The 23,237-nt window shown below is 33.9% G+C and overlaps 1 protein-coding gene across 1 annotated transcript in view; it reads left to right on the forward strand.

Moving 5' to 3' along the window:
• Positions 1-1,762: 1,762 nt before the first annotated feature.
• The window catches only part of LOC118746950 (collagen alpha-1(XI) chain-like), a 117,156-nt gene continuing 95,681 nt past the window's right edge, over positions 1,763-23,237 (forward strand). The window contains exon 1 of the mRNA XM_036480943.1: positions 1,763-1,923. Coding sequence (XP_036336836.1) covers positions 1,768-1,923 — 156 coding nt within the window. The 5' untranslated portion in view covers positions 1,763-1,767. The remainder of the gene's footprint in view (positions 1,924-23,237) is intronic.

The raw sequence follows: 23,237 nt of genomic DNA on the forward strand, positions 1-23,237 counted from the left end.
ACAAATGACGCTTCTTTTGGCCAGAAATAAAAATGGCGTGAAAATACCTTTCTACTGAGATCCCATAAGTCTAAATCAGAACATTTTTGGCACAGTTAATCAAGTTTTTCGTCAATCAATCTTTGGAAAAAGTAAAAAAACAGCATCAAAAATCTCATTCTTACGATTTCGTTAAAAAGATTTTTAAATATTTTTATGCAGATTTTTTAAGCTTAATCTAATTTGTCATCTGAGGGGACCTTTTTCAAAAAGTTCTTTAAGAAACTAGTTTTATTCATAAAAAACTTCATTTTTGGAGGTATTTTCAAATCGGTCCAGCTCACTTAAATCTTAATATTTTTACGAAATATTTTGGTGGACGTCTTATAATATAATAGATTTAGTAATCCCGGCGGAAAAACCGCAACATTTTTTGGTAATGCAGTCTAATGTACATAGATAGGAGCACCAATTAATTTCATTTAAAGAAATGGTATCGTCTATTTTCCATAGGGCGACATCTGCCTCTCAACCGACGAGGTTTATGTCTGTACTTTTTTATAGGAACTTTGCAAAGCAAAGGTTTCATAGCTGTCTGGACACACAACATTGCAAGTAACTAGACACACAACATTGCAAGTTGATAAAAGCGTTGTAATAATAAAAATACTTGCGGTAAGCCTTTTTCATCATTACCACATATTCCTCGTCCTGCAAAAAGTATGTAACAGTAACACAGACATTCATACACTCGTTAGTGTGCCCTAGAATTAGGAGAAATCAAACTAAAATGGCAAACATGAAAAGTCGACACACAAGGGCTTAAATTAAATTTGATCTCACACAAATTTCCATAGGGAGTGGTATATTTTTTACAACTAAAAATACCTTATTGCTTTCCAAAAATAGAAAAATAAAAAAATTCAACCAAAAAGTACATACCTAAATCTTTCAACACAATTTTATATCAGGAGCTATGTATGTAGCTTAAAATTAAGCGGCAGTCCCTTGTCAACAGGCGCACACAATGCTAATCGAGTTAGTATACATATGTATATATACTATATGTATGTATGTGTTCGTCTATGTGCATCGAACCGCAGATGTATTGGTGTAGTTTGTAAGGTTGGCAAGCAAACAAAAGTTAAAATAAGGGTTATACACATTAGCTCTGAGAGGTTGCTAAAGCGATAAAGATGACAACAACAACAACAACATTTATAGTAATAATAAAAACGTGCCGTAATAGTAAAATGAGATTTTCTTGTGAATGTGGCATCATTAATCAAAACGTGCTTATCACATATCCAAAAGGATACCTGGCAAACAAGCCAAGCAAAAAAGAAAAGGCAATCAAAAGGTACTAATAACAGCACCCGAACCCAAAGAGATAAGCTGAAAAGCAAAGAAAACTGCAGCAGGCAAAATTCGAAGAGGGTAGAAAAATAAAATGAAGAAAAGTCGTAAAAATAAAGAAATTAAATCAGCAAGCGTAGGCAGTTGACAGGATTCATGCGTGTGTATTAGTGCATAAGCTTAAAAAAAGCCAAAGCACTAGCTTTGAATATATGTATACGTATGTGTGTACATATGTGGTTACATTCCAATCTTTTTTATGCTTAAATTTAACTTTCCTTACCCTGCACCTGCTATTCGGCAAACTTTACTAACATATTTTTCTAATTTTTCTACTTTCCAACACACACATTCATAACACACATGGCTTTGAAATGTAAATGAACACAAAAAAAAAAAAAAAAAACAAACATAAATACACAGGAATCCTTAATGGGCAATTCAATGCGTCCGATGCGTAGCTCTTCGCCAGGACCCAAGGGACCGCCTGGAGATAAAGGTGATGCCGGAGCGTTGGGCGAACGCGGTCAGCAGGGACAGAAGGGTGAACGTGGAGATCCAGGAATGACTGGCGAGAAAGGTGATAGGGTAAGTTCGATAAGATCTAAGCAGCCATTTATACTTTGATAAACATATGTAGAGATAACTACTCAAGCAACTACTAAGTGCTTAAGTGAACAATGGTTGGTGTGTATGCGTGATGATATTTCTTTTGATGTGCATGAATGTGAAACGTGTGTGCTATAGTATAGGATTGTAAAAAGCGCAGTTATCTGAGTACAATGTACCTCGAAAATTTCGCCAAGGCATGAATTTTGAAAAAAAAAATTGAATATTACTTATAATGCTTATGTTTTCCCAAGATATTGACAGCTATATGTTAAAGTATGACAAAACATATAAGATAATTTCTTCTAAACTACAATAGTTAACCGTTTTTAATTTTAACACCTTTGTAGATAAATATTTACCCCCAAATTCATAAAAAATAAAGTAAACCTTAAATACTTTATAAATCGAAAATTTTTATGAAAATGTCATTTTATAAAGCTTTTTCAAGCTACTTTATCTGTTATGAATGAGGGCTTTAAGGTACATCATGCAAAAACAATATTATTTTTTTTAATATTTTTTTTATAATTTTTTTTTTTTTTTTTTTTGTTATTCATGCTGTCTACTATGTCACGCGATATGTAAAAATAAAAAAAAAACTGGGAGGAATATAAAAACTGCCACAGTGATAAAAAGACGATACGAGCAACTCTAGATCATTATTGCACAATAAATTAATATTCCCCAGGGAAAATATTGCCCAGCAGAGGCCGACCGCTTTGAACTTTACTTTACATTCTCTACGTCCAAATATTTATTAAAGATGTCTACTTTATGAAGTTTTATTAGAACTTCTGAGTGTAAATGGGGTTGCCAAGCATAACAACTGTGGCCGGAATTAAGATGTTTAGCCACTGTAACCATTTCAGCTGTGCCGTTGTCTAGCACTGAAACCCTATAAAGATCATATAGGGCAGTGAAGGCTTTCAAGCATCGATTTTGAAAGCTCATGCTCCAGTGAAGCTTATGATTTAAATAACTTTTAATTGTTGTCTTTGGTACGGAACTAACTCGAAGAAATTTATTGTCAGTTAAAATTTTACTCGCGATCAAACTTTAGCGAACACAAAATTGAAAAAGCTTTTATAATTTCGCATCATTTTAAAAATATGTTCAGTGACAAAAATGTACGCTGTGCGAAAATTTCTGTTCTTCGGCAATAACAACAAAAAGTTTTGAATTTTTTTTTTTTAATGAAAAACCTTGCGCACAGAATCTTCAAAAAAAGTACTTCGAAACCGATGTAGCCGTTAGACATACGAAAGACATTTCATTTTCATTTATATAGATTTTGATCAAAAGTAACCGTAACTTTTAGATATTTGACCCTTACTGTGTTCCACTAGAATTTAATGGGCTACAAAACTGCATACTCATAATCTTTCTAGGAAGTCTTATTCGAAATTTTTACGAAGTTTGTTGAATTTTTTTTTTTTAATATTGCACAAAGTTTGAACCTTGGATTTACACGAGTGTTGTTAAATAATGAACTACATTTTTATAAAAAAATAACCAAAATTAAATAGCAACAAAAATAGTATGTTAAAATTTGTCAAAATATGCAGCGGCTATAATTATTTCGACCACTGTATGTATATACAAACGTGTCGATTCTATTTAATATGCGCTTACGTCATCTTTATTTGAACATAAAATTATTATTTAGTAATATTAAAGCCTATTTGATTGTAAATAAAAGAGACATCTATAAAATGCCGCACAGAATATAGCAGAAAGTTAGAGCAGCGCTCGAAAAAAAAGTTGCAAAAGTTCCGTCAGCAAATGCGTAAAACTTTTGCCTTTGCACACATTTTTGTTTTCAGTCGCTGCCTCCTATTAGCATTACCTTGGTCCTAGCTGCTGCTGCTGCTGCTGCTGTTCTACCCACACAAACCGCGGCTAGTTCGAAAATAAGATAGGCGGAAAAGTAACTTTTTATACGCTTATTGGGTGATTATGCATGCAAGACGGACGGACGGACGGACGGACGGACGTACATACCAAACTAACATATTCAAGTACGCTGCGTAGAAAATGTGAAAATATACAGCAATAAAAGCAGCACAGGTAATGAAGAGGAAAGCGGCAGCAACAAAAAGCCTGCAATGGACACAGCACAGATAAGAAACATACGACATGACATAGCAGAAAAAATCACTAAAGTGTCCGGTGTAGTGCAGTGGAGCAGAACAAATCATCAACAGAAGTGGAGAAGATACATACATATCTATGTGCCAACGCATGCCAGCACAGAAGACCACACACTCGTACATACCTACGTATGTATGTACATTAGACTGCATCACCAAAAAAAAGTTGCGGGTTTTCCGTCGGTATTACAAAATCGATTATAATTTGAGATGTGCAACAAAATATTTCGGAAATATATTAAGATTTAAGTGAACTGGACCGATTTGAAAATACCTCCAAAAATGGAGCTTTTGTATGAATAAAAATAGTTTCTTAAAAAAACAGCATCAAAAATGTCATTATTACGAATCCGTTTAAATTTTTTTTTTAATATTTTAGAAATATTTTTATGCAAATTTCTTAAGCTTTTTTATACCATTTTGTCATTTGAGGGAATTTAAAAAAAAAAAAATCTTTTATAAACTATATTTATTTATAAAAAAAACTCCATTTTTAGAGGTATTTTCAAATCGGTACAGCTCACGTAAATCTTAATATTTTTCCGAAATATTTTGGTGGGTGTCTTAAAATATAATAGATTTTATAATACCCATGGAAACATAGTACCGATTTTATATTTTTTTTATGGGGAGTGATGCGGTCTAATGTACATTGCAAGGTTACCACTAAAAAACCTATCGCATGCAGGTGTATTTGTGAAAAACATTTCTCTTGCTAGTGATGCGAAACGCACGTACGCAACGCTTATCAAATTAAGTGTGAAATTGAATAGCGGAGCGTAAAAGCTGCTGGCTGCAAGCATTGAAGCAAAGAAACAGCAGCAATAAAACTGCTGATGCTGCAGATGCTGACGTTGATTTCCACACTGCTGTTGCGCGCTGTTGTTGATGTTGATAATGACGCTAGTAGCTTTTTTTTTTTTGATATTCAGCAGAAGAATTAGTATTTGCTGACATGCGAGCCAAACAAAAAGATTTACCTTCGTAAAATGCTTACTCACTCCTGGACAACAGGGCGTATGCGGCACTTATCATTTTCATTAGGCTTGGGGAGCTTTTGAACTAAAGAGCGAAAGAGCCCAGCTCTTTTAATTGAACTAGTTCATTAGTTCGTTCTTTAAAGTGAACTAGAATTTTCTGTGGCAACACTCCAATAAAAATGGAAGTGTAATTTTAACACAAATGGCATTTCGGTTTTCGTTTCGTTGTAAGGGCATAAAAATACAAATGATCGGAATTCGACGACCTCCTTATTAACGTTTTTTACCATCTTTAAAATCTAAAATTTTTGAGAATCTAATTATTACATAGCACATATGTTCATTAGGGTGGTCCAAAAATGCATGTCAAAAAGTAGGAAATTCAGGAAAGTCGGAATTTCAATGCCGCCACCCCCTAGGATTGTTCTACACCGAAAAAATATACCCCTATTTTTTTTTTTACTTTTAAATCAAAAAATATTTAGTGCTCAAAGCGCTCAAAGTTTTCCATGTATTTTATATGGGGGAAAAAAAACTATTTGTAGAAATGGTATAAAATTCTTAAAACTCAATATTTTTCCATTGGAAAACTGTGTCTCTCTTCAGCAGCTTCCAATATTAATATCCAAGTGTTTATTTAACCGTTTTTTAATACTAAAGATTTTTTATTGGTCACCCCATTTTAATTTCGGAGGGTTTTAGCGGACCTATGAAATATAGCTATCATGAAAAAATTGTTAAAGAAACAATTGCCCTTTGAGCGCTTTGAGCACTCCCTATTTTTTTTATTGGGGTATATTTTTTTGGCATAGAACAATCGTAGGGGGTGGCGGCATTAAAATTCCGACTTTTCTTTTTCACAAGCAGTTTTGGAGATGGTAAAAATGTTAATAAGGTCGGTATATCCAATTTGGATAGAATCTTGAAATTTAAGTGCCCGATCCAATAAGCACATATAAGTTTAAGCTAGGCCTAATTAAGCTTTATGCTATCCAAAACTGTATACATATATGCCTCGTTTAGGTAGAGTGCTTTTAAGAGGCTTTTGGGTTCGCGATTGCGTAATTAAAAATGGCCAAGCCAATATTGCGGATATAGTACGCCAGCTTCTAATATTAAGAACAAAGTACTCAATTTCGTACCAAATTTACTCTTCCAGCCAATTATTAACAAACTCAGTCGAATATTTGGAACTGTGCGTCAATCAGAAACACCTTGCAGTTACACATGTCCCTGCTTAAGCTGTGCCGGCCTGATTTCCAACTATGTTCACGTAAAAACAAATCAAAGATTTCACTTTAATGGTCTGATTGAATGAAAAATCATTTGATCTCCAACCCGACCTTCAAACGAAAAAATTTTGTTTTTTCTTCTTTTCTTAGCCCAAAAACAGCTTGCAATGGACTTTGAAACAAACATTTTAAGTGCACTTTTTCTTATGGTCATGAAAATGCATTTCTTTCTATAAGAAAACATATCTATTTAATAAGCTCATGGCATACAAGTTTCAGGTCAGAACATAAAGAAATTTAAAACCTCTATTTGGACATCAGTTTAAATATTCAGATAATTATTTTATCCAACAAGACTCTTTTTAGGAACTTTCTATCCCAGGCGCGACACTTCTGTTAAGATTACCAATAGGTTCTAAAGAAGACAAAATTTTTAGGAAGTTTAACTACTTGAAGCTTAAAGCATATAATTTGTGCGTGTCCAGTTTTCAACAACCAAATAAATATTCACAATCTGAGATCCGATAAAGCAACACTGCGTATTAAACGTAGCAAACTGTTAACATTATCTTTCTCTATGTGAGAACGTTTTATGGTCAGCCAGCATAACTTAACCTGACCCAACCAATAAATGACTAACACTTTTTATTAGACTGGGGCAAAATTGCTTAAAATAAGAAGAAGAACAACAACAACAAAAATTGATTGGAAAACACTAGATACAGCGATATAAAATCCCAAACTTTAGTTGAATGGTGTTTAGCTGAGCGAGAGCGGGATACCAAGTTTAGAGTGAAGATAGATATAGAGGAAGTAAGGATTACAGTTTTTACGAGATTCATTCATTTCAGACTACATTGGAGGAGGCATACTCCTTTACTTTATTCAGTGTACGGGTAGACCTGCTATGGCGACCACCTCTGCATGTATCCATGTAGAGCTCCTGGTCGTCTTGTAAGCAGTAGCTTAATACCGAGTTCCAAAATTACTCCCGGAGTAGAGTTTAGAGATAGCGCATAGGAGTGCTGACGATCGGATCAGGTGCCAATTTGGATTAGCGTTGACCCGGGTTGATAATGGCAGTGACTTTTTAGTTCTATAAGTACAGCAGGAAGATATCTTTTAGGTGCACTTTTTTTTGTATGAGAAATGCACAAGTCGCTTAAAGAGTTTTAGTACCCCTAAAGTGGTTCTTCAACTACATAATTAAATACATATGTATGTAGATATATAGTGGTGGTAGTATCAGGTGTTTTTTTATTCCGACATCAGCAAAATCCAAGGGTAATGTACCGTTTTAGACTCCAGAAAGTAAACTCAATGTTAATCCGAATAAATATATCACGTATTATGGACCAAAAGATCAAGACTATGCAGTTTGGGTCAATCCCTCACTGATATCATATTACTTCAGTGGCTCTAAAAACCAAGAAATATTGGAAATAAAGCTAAGCCAGCAAAAACTGGTGGAAAGGCTTGATTTTCTTCTGGTCATGTAAGAGAATCTTGAGTAAGAACCAGAAACAGGAACAAAAGCTTGGCTTTTTAGATACATGTAGATCTATAAAAGAATAATAATATTCCGTATTAATCTGAATTAAAAAAATGCATAGATTGTAGTGGAGAGCACCCGTAAACTATTTACTAACTTGAAGTTAAAGCGGTACAAATTGTACCCAAGCTGAACTATATTCGTCAACCTCACATTTAAAATAGTACCAGGTTGACCGAGCTTTGCACGGAGTGCACAAACTTTTTACGGTTTTCAAGATTAGGATAGCTTTAAAAAAATGTTTTGGAAATTCAACAAAAATAAAATTGGATTTCGATATCTGTTAAGTAAATTTCTTACTTCCGAAATACGCTGGAATGAATGGTATATATCTTAAGCGTACATATATGTGCTGTGTATACATAAAAAATGCCGATTGAAATTAACAAAATAAAAATTTTTCTTACATAGAAGTGTAGCAACCCTGATGGAATATATTTTCTGACCAAAGTTCTCAACAATACCTTTCATTTGATATCCATATTGCGATGTTTTAAGAAAATTGTGTAGAATCGAAAATATGAGGCATTGTTTAAGAACCTTCTCTTGGTACCCATGTATGGTAATGTTTTACCTTTTTTTCTAAATAAAAAATTAAATATATATGTGATTCAAAATAGGTGGCAACCCTATTAAAAATATTTTTGAATTAGGGATCTTTAAAATACCTTCCATTTCATACCCATTTTAAGATATTTTTTGATTAATTTTTAACTAATTTCGAATAGGTGGCAACCTTATACGAATCTTTTCAGAGATATTGTCTATTCAGATAATCTTATAATCCAAAACATTATCTGTGTACAAAATTTCATTAAAACCGTTAGAGCCGTTCCCGAGAAATCTATGGATATATATAGATATAAAGAATTGCTCTTCAATAAGATATTTACGCTAAATCTGTTGATTTTTAATGTTTGCTTTAAAAGAACCTTTCACTATTACAAACCAAAAGCCCAAGGCCTAACCCAAAGGCAGCGCTAATAATCCCCTAGCCTTCTATTTTCACTTGATCAGTTCTATGCGTCTCCTTCTACGGTCCGCCGATTCCAAGAAGATATTTTTTTCGTTCAACAGGTATTTAGTAATATCTGATGAATTTATTTTGGGTATTAATTTTAATAATTTAACTAATATTTAGAACCTTTTTCAAGTTTTTTTAAGAGAGGATTATATTTTTTCATTTTAATAAGCTATTTGTCGGCGCGAATCCGTTAAGTAATCAAAGTGTGTGTAGTAGGATACCCACAACTGTCAGGTAGTTCTATTTATACGATTTTGTACGGTTACACATCTGTCTAGGCTTCAAATGACCAATTTCGGCAATGCTGCTTTTGAAATCCCTGAGCGGGGCACACTTGTACACCGCGTTGGATATATTCAGTGCGTAGCCACACCTCGCTACTTCATCTGTTTTCGTAAATGTCGCTATGTTCCGAGAACCATATAAGATTAATTTCGTATTGATCAGAAATCGAGGCCAACTTTCTTTTACAGTCATTCACTAGTTGAAACCTAATGAGAAGAGAGTACCTGAATAGCCTCATGCCTATTACTTTGATTAAACTTATCGCCTCCTTAATTGAAAATGTTTCGGACTAGAAAACGCTTGCAGGGTCTCTAGTACGTTATAGTATAGCTTGAGGTTAGGCTCAATTGAAACCCCGGTACGAGCACCAAATTCAGCCCTCCAAGAGCTGCAACCTTGCTTGAATACAGTCACTGCAGCTTGGGAATTTAGAAATGTATAAGAAAAATATTCAAGGAAGGCATTCCTAAGAGGAAATGTTGCTCATCCAAGTATTCATATGTATGTATATATATTCTTTTTAGTTTCTATACGTCAGGGTGTACTCATTATCCACCGGACGTTTTCTTTTGTGCAGTACTTAATTCGAAGCTAAAAGGCAGCTCATTGTTCATACACCAGAGCTTTGACACGGGCGCGATATACTGAGAAATGCGCATCTGGGAGATGGTTTAGATAAAAATTTATGGAAAGGGCAAGTGAACTTTTCACACTGCCATTGAATTTGATTTATTTGCTATCAATCGCATTAATTTATAATCTATTTAATTCCTAAAACTTGTATATTTTTTTTTGTGAAGATAATTTCTTTTCCAAAGTTTGAACGGCGTACTTTCATTAATTCCCAAACGACTTTCAATTCCACTTTAAACTTCATATACGGAGATAAACAGGAGTAGCGACACCTTCGCCGTTTAGATAATTTGGTAACTGTCCAAAAATTGACATAATAAAATATTTAAATTTCAATTCGTGTCAAGAAAGTTAACTTAAGCGTTTTGTAATAACTTAAGGCGCACTTAATTTAAAATTGTTAAAATCTGCAACAAAAAAACTCAAGCTGTAGCAGCGAAAAAAAAAATCATAACAGAGCAGCAAATTAAACTTTCAACTTTGTGAAAAAGTGAAATAAATAACGTGACAAAGGTCAAATAAATCTTCTTGCATGTTGCCACATTAAGATTGGGATGCCACAGCGCAGCTGAGGGAGATTTTTAGAACGACCTAAACATAAATAACCTAAGGAAGGCGGGTTAGGGACAGAAAAAGTTTAGCACACAAAACCAAAAAAAAAATAAATCTAACATAACAGATAAAAGTTGTATGTGTCGGCAAAAAAAATAAAAATTGTGCTGCGAAAAAAGTAACCAGATAAGCAAATAAGCGTACCAAACATATTTGGCCAAAAGCCTTTGCAAAAAAAAAAATAAAAAAGAAGAACAAAACGCCAAAAACAAAATAGGCGTCAAAATACATTAAAAATATTATGCACACACAGGCTGAAGTGAAGGCAGTAAACAAAAGCAAACAGCAGCCGCCCATTTAGCGCAACTTACGCAACTTAAAGCAGCAATGATTATCATGGCAATGCGCAGCGGCTGTGGTTGCCCACAGGAGAGGCGATAATAGCAGCGGCAAATGTAGACAGCTAAAGCTGGCACGAAACGATTTCAACCCCGCCAAGGAGAAATATATATTTTTACTGGCGAAAAAGAAAGTAGCAAAAAGTCTAAATAAATATTACACGCATAACACACAAAAAAAAACAAAGCAGCAGAAGCAAGAAACTTTTGTTTTTCCTCTAGAGATGTTATTGCATGTGTGCGTGTGTGCGCCTTTAGTGGCCTTGAAGAAATAAGAAGCGTGTGAAACGCCTACAACACCTGCCAGCAATCAAACGCGCGTCGGTCGTAAGACAATGTTAGGCCACAAAATGACAGTAACACTCCACAGAAGGGCGGCGAGTTAAAAGCTGAAATGTTGGTGCTGAAATACTCGTACTAGCAAAGTAATCGAAACGTTAAAAGGTAGTAAAAGTTAAAATGAAATGCGCTTTGGGATAATAGCACACGCACTCTGCGGACTTATTTAAGCTGCTACGTGGGTTGGCAAAAAAAAAAGTCCCAGCTGTATGCGATGGAATGACGTGTAGCGAGATGGCAAGCTTAAAGTTATTAAAAAGTGGATAAGGTAAGAACAATCAATGCCGGTTTTCGGAGACTGGTACACAATTTCGCCAATTTAAATCTACGTTCCAGGCTGTGAGTATGGATTTATTTAGGCAAAACTATGTTCTCAAATAAACCACGTTTCGTTTCAGTACAGTATGTGATACTACGGAAGATTTGAAAGTTTACTTTAATTACTAAACCTTGGCTATTGTACTACAAAAAAAAACTATTAAATCTTACTCATGAATTGATTAATAAATGAAATTAAAATGAAATCTTACTAAATGTACACACAGCGGAGAGTACGCTGAGCGGAACAGCGCTTTTGCTGGTTATACTTCAAACTGAATTAGACAAACAATTTTAAATCACACCCTCAACCCCAACTAATTTAAAAACACACTTGAAGGGAATTGTATAGTAATCTTGGCTACTTTCGGCATGTGTGAAGGAGAAACTTTTTCAAATTAAGTTTCAGTATGGTGATCACAACTGCTGGTTTAGTTCAGATATGCTCTAAATACCAACTAAAAAACCTTTTGTTACCAATCTTATGTGAGAATTTGACCTTTGTCGAGCCACCGTGACACTATTGGCTTAGAGCCACACTTGAATTTGCCTTTTAGAAATCGGTTCGCTTTATAAAAATATGCTCAATGATTTCGAAACCCAGAATCTGATTGCAGAAAATGTTTCGAATACGCCATGAAAAAATTATTTTGAAATTAGAAAAGTGATATATCCTCGGAACATAGTAAGCATCTTCTTTATTCGATCCCTTAATGCCTCATCACAGCAAAGACAGAAATTGCCACAACGGACGAATTAAGGTAAAAGAACCAAATAAATTTGCGACGCTGACCAAAGATTTCATATAAAAAATTGAGTGCGCCTAGGCCACACAGGAGAAGTGAAACTTACGTTATTTATTTCTACATATGTATGTACATACACACATCTGCTGTTGCTAAAGGTTATATTTTTTTGTCTTTATTCTATCTAGATCCCTCACTCTACCCCTGTGAGTTCTAATTGCATTTACATATGTTATTCTCTTTTCCCTTATCTTCATTTTTTCTTTCGAATTTGTTATCGATATTCTTAACAGTCTTGTTATCGATATTTTGATAGATGTTACTATCGATAGAGTAGATAACAGAATCGATCCATCAAAATTTCGATAACAAAACCGTTAAGAATATCGATAATAAATTCGATATCAAAATCGATAAAAATGTTAATAACAACATCGATTAAAATATCGATAACAAAATCGATTAAAATATCCATAAAAATAACGATAACAAAATTGATAAAAATATCGGTAACCAAATTGATAAAAATATCGATAACAAAATTGATAAAAATATCGGTAACCAAATTGATAAAAATATCGATAACCAAATTGATAAAAATATCGATAACCAAATTGATAAAAATAACGATAACGAAATTGATAAAAATATCAATAACCAAATTGATAAAAATATCGATAACCAAATTGATAAAAAATATCGATAACAAAATCCATAAAAAATCGTTGAAAATATCGATTACAAAATCGATAACAAAATCTATAAAAATATCGATTAAAATTACGATTATTATATCGATTAGTTCCGCAAATTATCGATAGTAAAAAAAAATTTATAACAAAATCGATAAAAATATTGATAACAACCCCGATAAAAATATCGATTATTGAGGCGTATTCTTGTACGAATCGAAAATTTTAAATTTTTGTTTAGTAAGTGATAGGAAAAATGCAATACTTTCGATTCGTACGAAAACAAGCGCACGCCTCATAAGTCCCAATAAACCCGAAAATCTCTAAAATCCCAAAATGCATGAATTCATCGGATCAAATTCTGCTTAAGAGAAGGTACTACATGTGTCCGATTAGCTCTTTGTCGCCGGCTATAAACAACTCTGCCGGAATACCGTTGGACCGCGTGGGCTTTGCTGTTTATAAGCCTCCTCATTATCGGTTTTAATCTCGTCGTGGTCGAGTGCAGGAACGTGACAATCGTCTTTGTACCTTGGCCTGGGTTCTTCTTCATCAAACGCGCCGTCGATGACGCCATTCAAAAGCGCTCCATATCCCAAGTGTGTTCTGTTCCTTCTTCATCACTCCCATTTGATTGCTCTCAAAACCTTTTGATTGGTAGTTTCTAAAGTTGTTACATATGTATACGCTTTTAAAATGTGCTCCCAAGCCGCAGAATTAAACGCATTTTTCACTTATACGGTCACGATCGTGCAATATTTATTCTTTCCACCGTTGACTTGTTGTTGGTAAATACAAGATTTTCCGTAACTTCTGTCATGGCATCCAAAATCCATGGTTAGGTTAGGTTGATGTGCCAGTAAGTTTAAAGAATCAACTCAATTAGACTCTGCTGGTCCATTCTAATCCGCTGTGAAACACGGGAGCCTCAGAAACTATTCTCCCTACAACCGTTTTAAAGCTCTTATACAGCAAATGATTTAGTTTTATTCCCACGTCTGATAGTTCCGTAAGAGAGCTAAGGAAATGCCTACCTGAAAAGCCCGCTCTTAGCTACCCTGCAGGGAAAGCTACTAGTTGTGAACTAGAATTCTACCGGTTTGCGTTTCAGCCGAACTAGTTCACGTTCTATCCTTTTTCAATGTTAGCGACTGGTATTTTTAACATTGCGATGTCCTACGAGATGTCAATTGTCAGGCTATGCATCAGCATCTACTAGTATAAATACTAGTAGCATCATACCAGTTAATGAGATAGTCTGCCAATTCATGCCCCGTGAAAAGCATAAGTGTGACTTTTTGCTCGCGACGCTCCAACAGTCAGAATGGCCGACAGAGCAAAGCACTCGCGTGGTAAGCCTGAGGTCCCAGGTTCAAATCCTGGCGCAGGGAAAATTTTTTTTTTTTCTTTTTTTTTATTTCATTTTTATTTTTTACACTTTTTTTTGTTTATGCTGTTTATTGTAAATTTTAAATTCAATAAAAAAAATATTTTTGTTTAATTCCTTTTTTTTAATAGCACAAGCATTTCTCCCTAAATGTTTTTTTGCAATGCAATTAGATTTTCAAATTTGTTATTTATTTATAAATTGAATAAATTATTTTTACTTACATTTATTTAACTTTAAAAATCTTAACCACCTCCAAGCGGCCTCGAACCTGCGATTTCAGAACCAGAACCAGTAGTCTTCACGTGACGCCACAACCGACAATTGTAAAAAAAGCAATTAATTGCGTTTTATTTTTGGCTTTGGCAATTCAAAGGCAGATGGCGTTGATCGCCTAAGTTCTTCGAAATTGTCAAACTGGTAGGCACATACTAGTTAATGAACTAGTATTTTTTCTAACTGGTTTGGCTTTTCACTGCAGGGTATAGATGGGCAGCTACAGAAGTAGTGCTCAACTCTTTCATTTTCTTCCTCATCCAAAACCATATTGGTCTATAAGCTTTTGGCGATCCTGGAGATTTCCCTGGCTTGGATAGCAGGCCGAGCTTTTATTTGTTTCAATTAGTTTTGGAATAAGCTTTGTTCCTTATTTAAATCCATGTTAAAGTTTGTACATTTGTATATATCACAACATAAGTACGTACATTCTTCAACTCTTTTGCACACTTTGATTAAAACGAACATAATTGACATGTGGCGTTTTGCGAACCTTCTCATGCATGACATAAATTCCTCAATTACACATATCATTAGCATGGGTTCTACAACCTATGCGCCAACATACACACGCACATGCAAAGTATTGCTTAAAATAACAGCAGAATAAAAGCAAAATTGGAAAATCCAAACATTTCAAAATAATCGACATTCATTTGTGCGCCTAAAGACCGCTGTAATAGGCAGCATTAATGCAAAACTCATGTCAGTCGTTTATTAAAACTTCAATGAAACAACAAATTTCGCGCACTTTTGCATATTTCATGGCGCATTTCATCAAACCGTCAACGCCGTCCATAGCTTTATGGCAATCATATATGTATAGTACACGCAAGCGCAAATATACATATTAAATTAGTGTTGGGTAGTAGCAATACCAAAAGTAGTCGATTTTTAAAAGTATCGATACTGAGTAGAGTACTAGTAAAGTACTCAGTACTTAAAAGAACTCGAAGTACTCAGTACTTAAAAGAACTCGAAAGTATTCAGAGCTTAAAAGTACTCGAAAGTACTCAGAACTTAAGATAACTCGAAAGTACTCAGTACTTAAAGATACACTATTGTAATCATCACTTTGAACCACGTGCTCAGGATCGATTCAAAGTACTCAGTATTAAGTGTCGAATAGATACTTAAAAGTACCTACTAAGTTTTACTTATATTTACCGGTATTCAGCAATGATGATGCTCACTTTGAAGTTTCAAAAATTTTCAAGTACAATACTTGTACCCAGTAAAGTAAGCCATTCATATTTAATTTGGGACTGATATTTTTAATTGAATAAAGTGCTACCAGCTTGACAGATTTCTACACTAAGCATTGAAGTGTTACCAACGTGTGTATATTTGAAGAAAGTACTCAGTACTCTCCAAAATACCCGACCCTTAAAAGTGTCGATACTACAGCGTGACTACGAATAACTGTTACCCCGTTTTTTTTTGACAAATAAATGGGTCCTTTATAGATTTTGCAAAAAAATTATTTTGTTGATAATTTTTCACAGATTTTACTTTAGTTGTATTAATTAGTTTTTAAATTTTAATCCTTATATACATTTTCCAGCAGTGTAAACTTTGAGAGAAAAGTTCATTTGGCACGCAGGTCTTCGTCAATTAATTTATTCCATATCTTCTGTAACCACAGGCAAATTTTCTCCATTTTGAGTCCCTTATACTACCCCTTTTGTCTAACATAAGGCCTCATCCTCAAAAATCGAATAGACTCGGAACTGGTGACTAGGACGGCCATTCATTCGACCAACCTCATACAGAGTATTTCTTCTTTGTATTTTTTTTATACAAAGCCTAAGAAAAAATACACTTGAAAAAGACTTGCGTGCCAAATGAACTTTTCTCTTAAAGTTTAAACTGCTGGCAAATGTAAATAGGGATTAAAATTTAATAACTAATTAATACAACTAAAGTAAACTCTGTGGAAAATTAACAATGTAATACTTTTTTTGCAAAATATATAAAGGACCCTTTTATTTCTCAAAAAAAACGTTGTAACAGTTATTCGTAGCCACGCTGTAAAGAACTCGATCCTCAAAAGCAGGGAGCGTAACAGTTACAACTTTTATTTAAAAAATCACTCTTTAACAATCATGGTTTTACTTTTATTTAACTACTCTTTAAATGACCGTTATTTCTGACTTTTATTTTATAAATCAAAAATAACAATTATTTTTAATTTTTATTTAAATAATCTGCAAATAACAGTTATTTTTGATTTTTAAATTATATGTCTTAGCTAACAGTTATCGAAGACTTTTATTTATAAAGGTCACAAATAAAAATCAGTCACTGATCTTTATTTTTTCAATCATACTTGTAAAAGTCATTTGTATAAGTCGTAGTAAACTTTTGTTTTCCAACACCTACTTAACTGCGAATAATGTTAATGACTTTTATTCGATTGATTTAAAAATAAAAGTCGGTCACTGATTTATATTGATCAATTTTAAAAGAAAATGTCACTGTCTGATTTTTATTGATGACTTTTATAAATAAAACTTTTCAATAACTGTTTTCTAAGACATTTAATATAAAAATAAAAAATAATTGTTTTTTTGCAATTATAATATAAAAATTAAAAATAATTGTTATTTATGTATTTTAAATTTTGCATACAAATTACAAATAAAAATTTATTTTGGATTTATAACACAAAAATCAAAAATAATTGTTATTTATATTGCAAATAAAAATTTATTTTCAAATTTGAGTCTGGGTGCAAAAAAATATCTAGTGGTATATTTCGCTTAGTTGTAGAAAATTTCCTTCATAGTGAATTTTTCCATGACAGTTTTCATCAATAACTGTTATGTTCGCACCCTGCTCAAAAGTACTCGATACTTCCCAACACTAATATTTATGTAGGATTTGAACTAAGAAACACACACACACACATACATACATAAATGTATATGTAAAATGTTTACTCTGCTTTTGAATAGTTGAAGCATATGAATCTTAATGCTTGCTACTTTAGTTTTTGTTATTGTCTTTGCTTTTTGTAAATAAAGTACTTAACGTGTGGCATTTTGGGCTGACAGCACGACGACTGAAAGCCAGTCAGATTGGTTGAATGGCTCATAGACATGCCTGTCAGCACTTGGCGCGCAAAACTTTTATGAGTTTCGTCATATGCATAAGTGCATACATACTTATGTATGTATGTGTGTATGTGGGGTAGAGAGTTGGTGAGGGGCAAATAGTTTCAGAAAGTACATACATATGTTTGCTGCTATGAGCGCATATTTCAGATATTTTTATCTTTTCTTTACGTGAACGTCAATATGTATGCACTACTCATATTTGCAAGAGTGTTGCATGCTTCAATTGCACACTGCTGCATAAAAATATGTCTGTGCAAAAAATATGCCATAGTAAATTCATAAGTTTTCGTTGCAAATGCAACACTCAACGCAGCTCAGCCAATTCGTCAAACCACTCACTGTATGCCAGGTCATTCAGCGTCAGCAAGCGAGACTGGCAGCTTGCAGCTTGCAATATGCAGACAAACCTACATGCATTACATACATACATACTTATATGGATTTATTGTAGCGACAGCAACAAGGCTCGCAGCGAGTGCATTGCGAACAGCAATTCGTCGTTCATTGCCAACATTAAAGTTTGCTTGTACCTTGTTGTTGTTTTTAGTTTTGTTTTTACCTTTGTCTTTGCTTATAGCCGACGCTGTTACACTATTACAGTTGCAGGTAATATTGCTGCGGTTGTTCGCTGCTGCAAGCATTTGGATGGTAGTTGCATGTAAATTAAAATGGCAATCCGACATTGCTGGTTCGCGTAACGACTATGGCCCAGCAACACGCATGCAAACGCATGCTAGCCAAATCGAATGGCTGCGACAAGCGTGCACACACTCAAACTCACTCACACACAAACACACACACTTGTGGCATGTATTCATTTGCATCTACATAAATATATAGTATGCATTTATAAAGTTATTTATTTGTGTGTGTGTTTGTGTGCACTTTGGCATGTTAGTGACAAGTTAGAAAATGACATTAAACTTTCGTTGAAAGTAACTAAACTTTAATTTACGGAAATTTGTTGCAAACTTTTCATCATTGCTGTGCTTTGAAAATGTTTTGCATACAAAATATTTAGTTACTCATACGACATGTTGGGTGGTTAGTTGCTAACAAATTTCTTTCAATGCATGACTGCATATTTTGGTCAAATTATCTACTCGATGAAAAGTCATAACTTTTTGCATACGGTAGTTTGTAGTTATGCGCCTTAGGTTGGTTTGTCATTGTTTGCGCCTTAGGTTAGACTGGCTTCTCATGACTTTTAACGTCCATTGATTGTGATTGGATAGTGCAATTTAGAATGTTTTCGAAATAATTTCTGCTATTAATGTTGACTGTGAGAGGAATTATCACTTCACCGTTTCTTCTATATACGTATATGCATGCAGATACATTAAGGTGCATCACAAAAAAAAGTGACGGCTTTTTCGACCGGAATTATAAAATTAATTATATTTTAAAACTTCCGCCAACAAAACTCGGAAAAATATTAAATTTCGATAAGTTGTGCAGATGCAGCGAGCTGTGTTTAATTGTGTTAAGTAATTGCTTTAATAGAAATTAAATAGAATTTCAAAATCGCGGTGTCAAATTATAGCGATTATAGTGCCTGTAGATGTGCAATAGGTTTTACTTTTTGAAAAGAGTTGCCACTTGTGAACTATTACAATATAGGTATAAATCGATATGTTTTGAGAAGGCTTCATTTATTAACTACATGTAGGAGGGTTGCCACTTGCTTGTAAAGTCAAATTCAATAGAAATTATCGCAATAAGGTAATTTTGGGGTGTAAGACAAGCGAGATTTAAGTTAAAAAATTACGTGATATATTAAAGTATGGTTGTCAAACGAAAGGGCTAAAAATTCTTTAGTTAAAAAATTGTTGAGGTATTTGAAGAGGGTTGCCACCTATTTAAAGAGTTAAATTCAAATTATTTACTAAGTTTAATGAATTACTAAAAGACGTGTTTCAATGAAAATGGGTTTGAAAGGCTTTATTTCAAAACTATATTTAGGATGGTTGCCAGATATTTGAAAAATCAAATTCAACTAATTCATCAGTTAATTTAAATGTCTGTCCCAATATCAGAGATTTTAGAAGAGCTAAGTTTTAAAATACTTTTGAGAAGTGTTGCCACCTGTTTGAAAGGTTGAATCGAGTTAACTTAAATACAAGATACATATGTACTTATATGACATATTTAAACCTTATTTTCGAAGGAGGTTTATAAAAGCTTTAGTTTAATACGTAATTTTTAAGCAAGAAACAAAACCGGCTTCAATTCTCATATACAAATTTAAGAGTAGGTACCGTTAATTTCTAAACGATCCACGGACCACCCTTATTAGGTATCAAAGTTATGCGGTAACATACATAAAAAAATATTGATAGCCTCCTCATTTTTTTAAAGTCGGTTAAAAATACTTTTGATTACGGTTGCCACCTATTCGAATAGGCATATCTATCTTGATAGGTATACATATATGTATAGTAAGCGAAAGTATTTTCTAAGAACGGCATCAGATCTGCATTCTTTTTTTCGAATTCCAAAAATAAGATTTCAAATTGAAAGGCTAACACCCAAATTCATAAAAAATAAAGAAGTACAGTCTTCTGTTTTATAAATCGAAACTTCGTATGAAAATGTCAATTTATAGATGTCTTTAAATCTGTTTTATTTTTTATGTGTGTTGAAGTTAGAAGTTTTCTGTTGGCACAGGGTGATTTAAAGTTAAAGAAACTGAACCATGCGATACTTCTCTCAACAACTGAGAAACTGTCAGACGGGTGAGGATGGAATTTGGCACAAGGTTCGCTTATAACTCTGACCAAGATTTTGAATATTTTTTAGGTTTGCACGGTTATTACGAATTTCAAATGGTTCCAGCTCACGTAAATTGTAATATTTTTCCGATATATTTTGGAAAAAGTGATGTACCCTGATGTTTATAAGTATGACATTTGCTTACTATATTCCCATTTGATTCGTCTAAGAAAATGGCTTTTTACAAATAAATTTCAGCCCACTGAAGAGAAATCTAGACCATTGTATATTGGTGAAGCAAACGTTCTTTTACTCAGCCAATATGCAAGAGTAGGGAAATAATGAGACGTGAGGACAAGAATACATGGAGAAGTGAATACTAGCTCACCTAAATAGCTCTGGTTGGGCGCTTTTACCAGCTTTTACGTTGGGCGTCAACTAAATGTGGTTCTTTTTTATGTCTGGAAGATACGTAAACCCTTTTTCTCGTTTTCGAACTTTTTAACAAAAATATTTAGAAAGCCCTATAAATTGGAATTAATTCTAACTAAAAGCAAATACATACATATATGTATAAGAAAAAAAAATTTCACCAAAATATTTGCCTGTGAACATCCGAAGCTTTATTTCGGCGTCATTATAACTATTTTATGAAACTCAATCGACGTTAAAACCATTTTTGCTATTCAAACAAATAAAAATTGCTACTAATTTATAAACTTTCTTTATATGTCAGTAGCACCCCTGTCGGGAATTTCGTAGTCGACTCCTAAAACAGCTAACTTTTGGCCCACTTAATAAGGCAAACTTTTAAGTGGTTTCAAAGCCATACAGAGCTCAACCGAAAAACCATGTACATACGCGTGTGTAATTTGTTTTCATGAAGAAGAAAGGAAACAATTATATTTAAAGCATTCGCCATCGCTATAGCAAGGGCGGCGCCTAACAACATACAACTTTTAGTTACCTTCCCTTCATACTGCCAGGTTCAGCTGATTAGCTGATTACACATTGCATCTCTTACATTTTCATATTGCATACTTTTAGGCCCCGCTGATTTTTATGTAGAGAATTTTGGCGACGAAAATTTTGCCTATCGATTGTCGTTAACTCAAAACAAACTGACTTTTTTTCGCGCCATCAACATGTGAAAGTAGTCAGCTAAAAGTTTAGGCATAGTCTACCCAAGTTTAAAAATAGTGAACCTGCGAATTCGATGTTCAAAGCTGAAGTCTAGAAAAAGAAGTCTGATGAGGAGATGTGGTGATCTCCGAAATAGTGCTATAACTTCTACCCCTTAGACTTTGTTGCTTTTTCAAATTTTCCTAATAAACAATCGTGGTACAAAGCTCAATAAAAATATTAAAAATAAAAATGTTAACAAGCCACAATAACATTGACAAATAAATAGTGAACCTATAGTTGAGTTCCCTACAGGGACTCTAGAGGTCATACATACATATATGCATAGTCCAATCCATACACATACTACGTCAGTATGTTTGTCTGAAACAAATTAGTTAGTGGAAAGTTGCATTTTATGTATTTTTTCACTTTTATGCAGCGACCTTGCAAATAAAAATTCAACATAAAAAGCTATGTTTGCAATTTGCTTGTGACAGCAATAATTTCGCATCACTCATCCATTTAGCCATTGGAGTAAATCGTGTCATTGTTTTTACCGCACATTCAAGCTAGCGCCAGCAAATATCGACTTGTCATAAATTTTTATCAACTGACAAACACAAATCAAATCAGATTGCTTTTAAAGCTCCCATTACTACCACTTACCCATAAACATACATACATACATATTCTCTGACACTCATTTGCGTTACTTTGCTCACAGTTTGCTCGTTGCTTTTGCTGTCAATCTCCGCTTTGGTTTCCTTTGTTTAGCTCATAGCTTTGCTATTAAAAGCGATTTATGGTTTATTATTGGTTGTGCTTTTTCTCTTGCCATTTCGTCCGTCCATCCGTTATTCACCCTTTTTACCAACGCGCTTATTATGATTTGTGTCAGTCTTTGGGTGGGTGGGTGTATTTAACTGCATACATATGTATGTATGTATGTATGTAGTTAGTTTTAAATGTTTGCACTGCAGCTGCGTGTTTGTATATTTGTAAAGTTAGCGATTTTTATTACTCTTCGGGGTCACACCGCGTCACGAGTATTTCACTTAAACTATATGTACATACATATGTACATATGCACACTCGTTCGTCACTTTCAGCTCTTACTTGAAACTCGTAAAATTTTGTGTGGCACTTTAAATGCAATTCTCCCCGTTTTCTTGAGCAAACATGGATTTTGCAATGAAATTCAGTGCTTTCTGTTATTTCATATCCCCTTTCGATACTTAAAATACCATTATTGAGACGGGAAAGTTGTCTCCTTCATTTTATGAGCATTTTATTTTCAAAGCGATTTCTCTCAATCAGTGTTATTTGTTGCAGATTTTATTAAAGTTTTCTGTGGAGTGGGACACATCTTTGCACACACACACATATCGCAATTAAGTAGTAGACGATAAGGTGCGCTTCAAAATCCTGCCCTTTGGAGCTGGTGAATGAAACTAACTTTCACTGGTATTCATTTGAAAAAAGTAACAGATATTCAACAGCCACAATTTACTTGAGGAGCAAGGTCTTCTAGGTAAGGACAAATCTTGAACAATATTTACACCATGTATCAGTTAATACAACTGATTATGTGTTGCCTTTAACTGAGGCCTTCAGTATAATTTCCATCCTGGATAAAAAAAAAATAGGAACTATGTTCAAATGAGAACAACATACTTTGTTTTACACCGCAACGGGACATGTAACGTCAAAATAAAATAACGAAATAGGCTGGAAAAGGCAAAATAAAATAGCGAAAAAGGCAGGAAATGG

This window comes from Rhagoletis pomonella, unplaced genomic scaffold, assembly GCF_013731165.1.
Source record: "Rhagoletis pomonella isolate Grant_MI unplaced genomic scaffold, Rhpom_1.0 Rhpom_scaffold_00011, whole genome shotgun sequence".
Taxonomy (NCBI): domain Eukaryota; kingdom Metazoa; phylum Arthropoda; class Insecta; order Diptera; family Tephritidae; genus Rhagoletis; species Rhagoletis pomonella.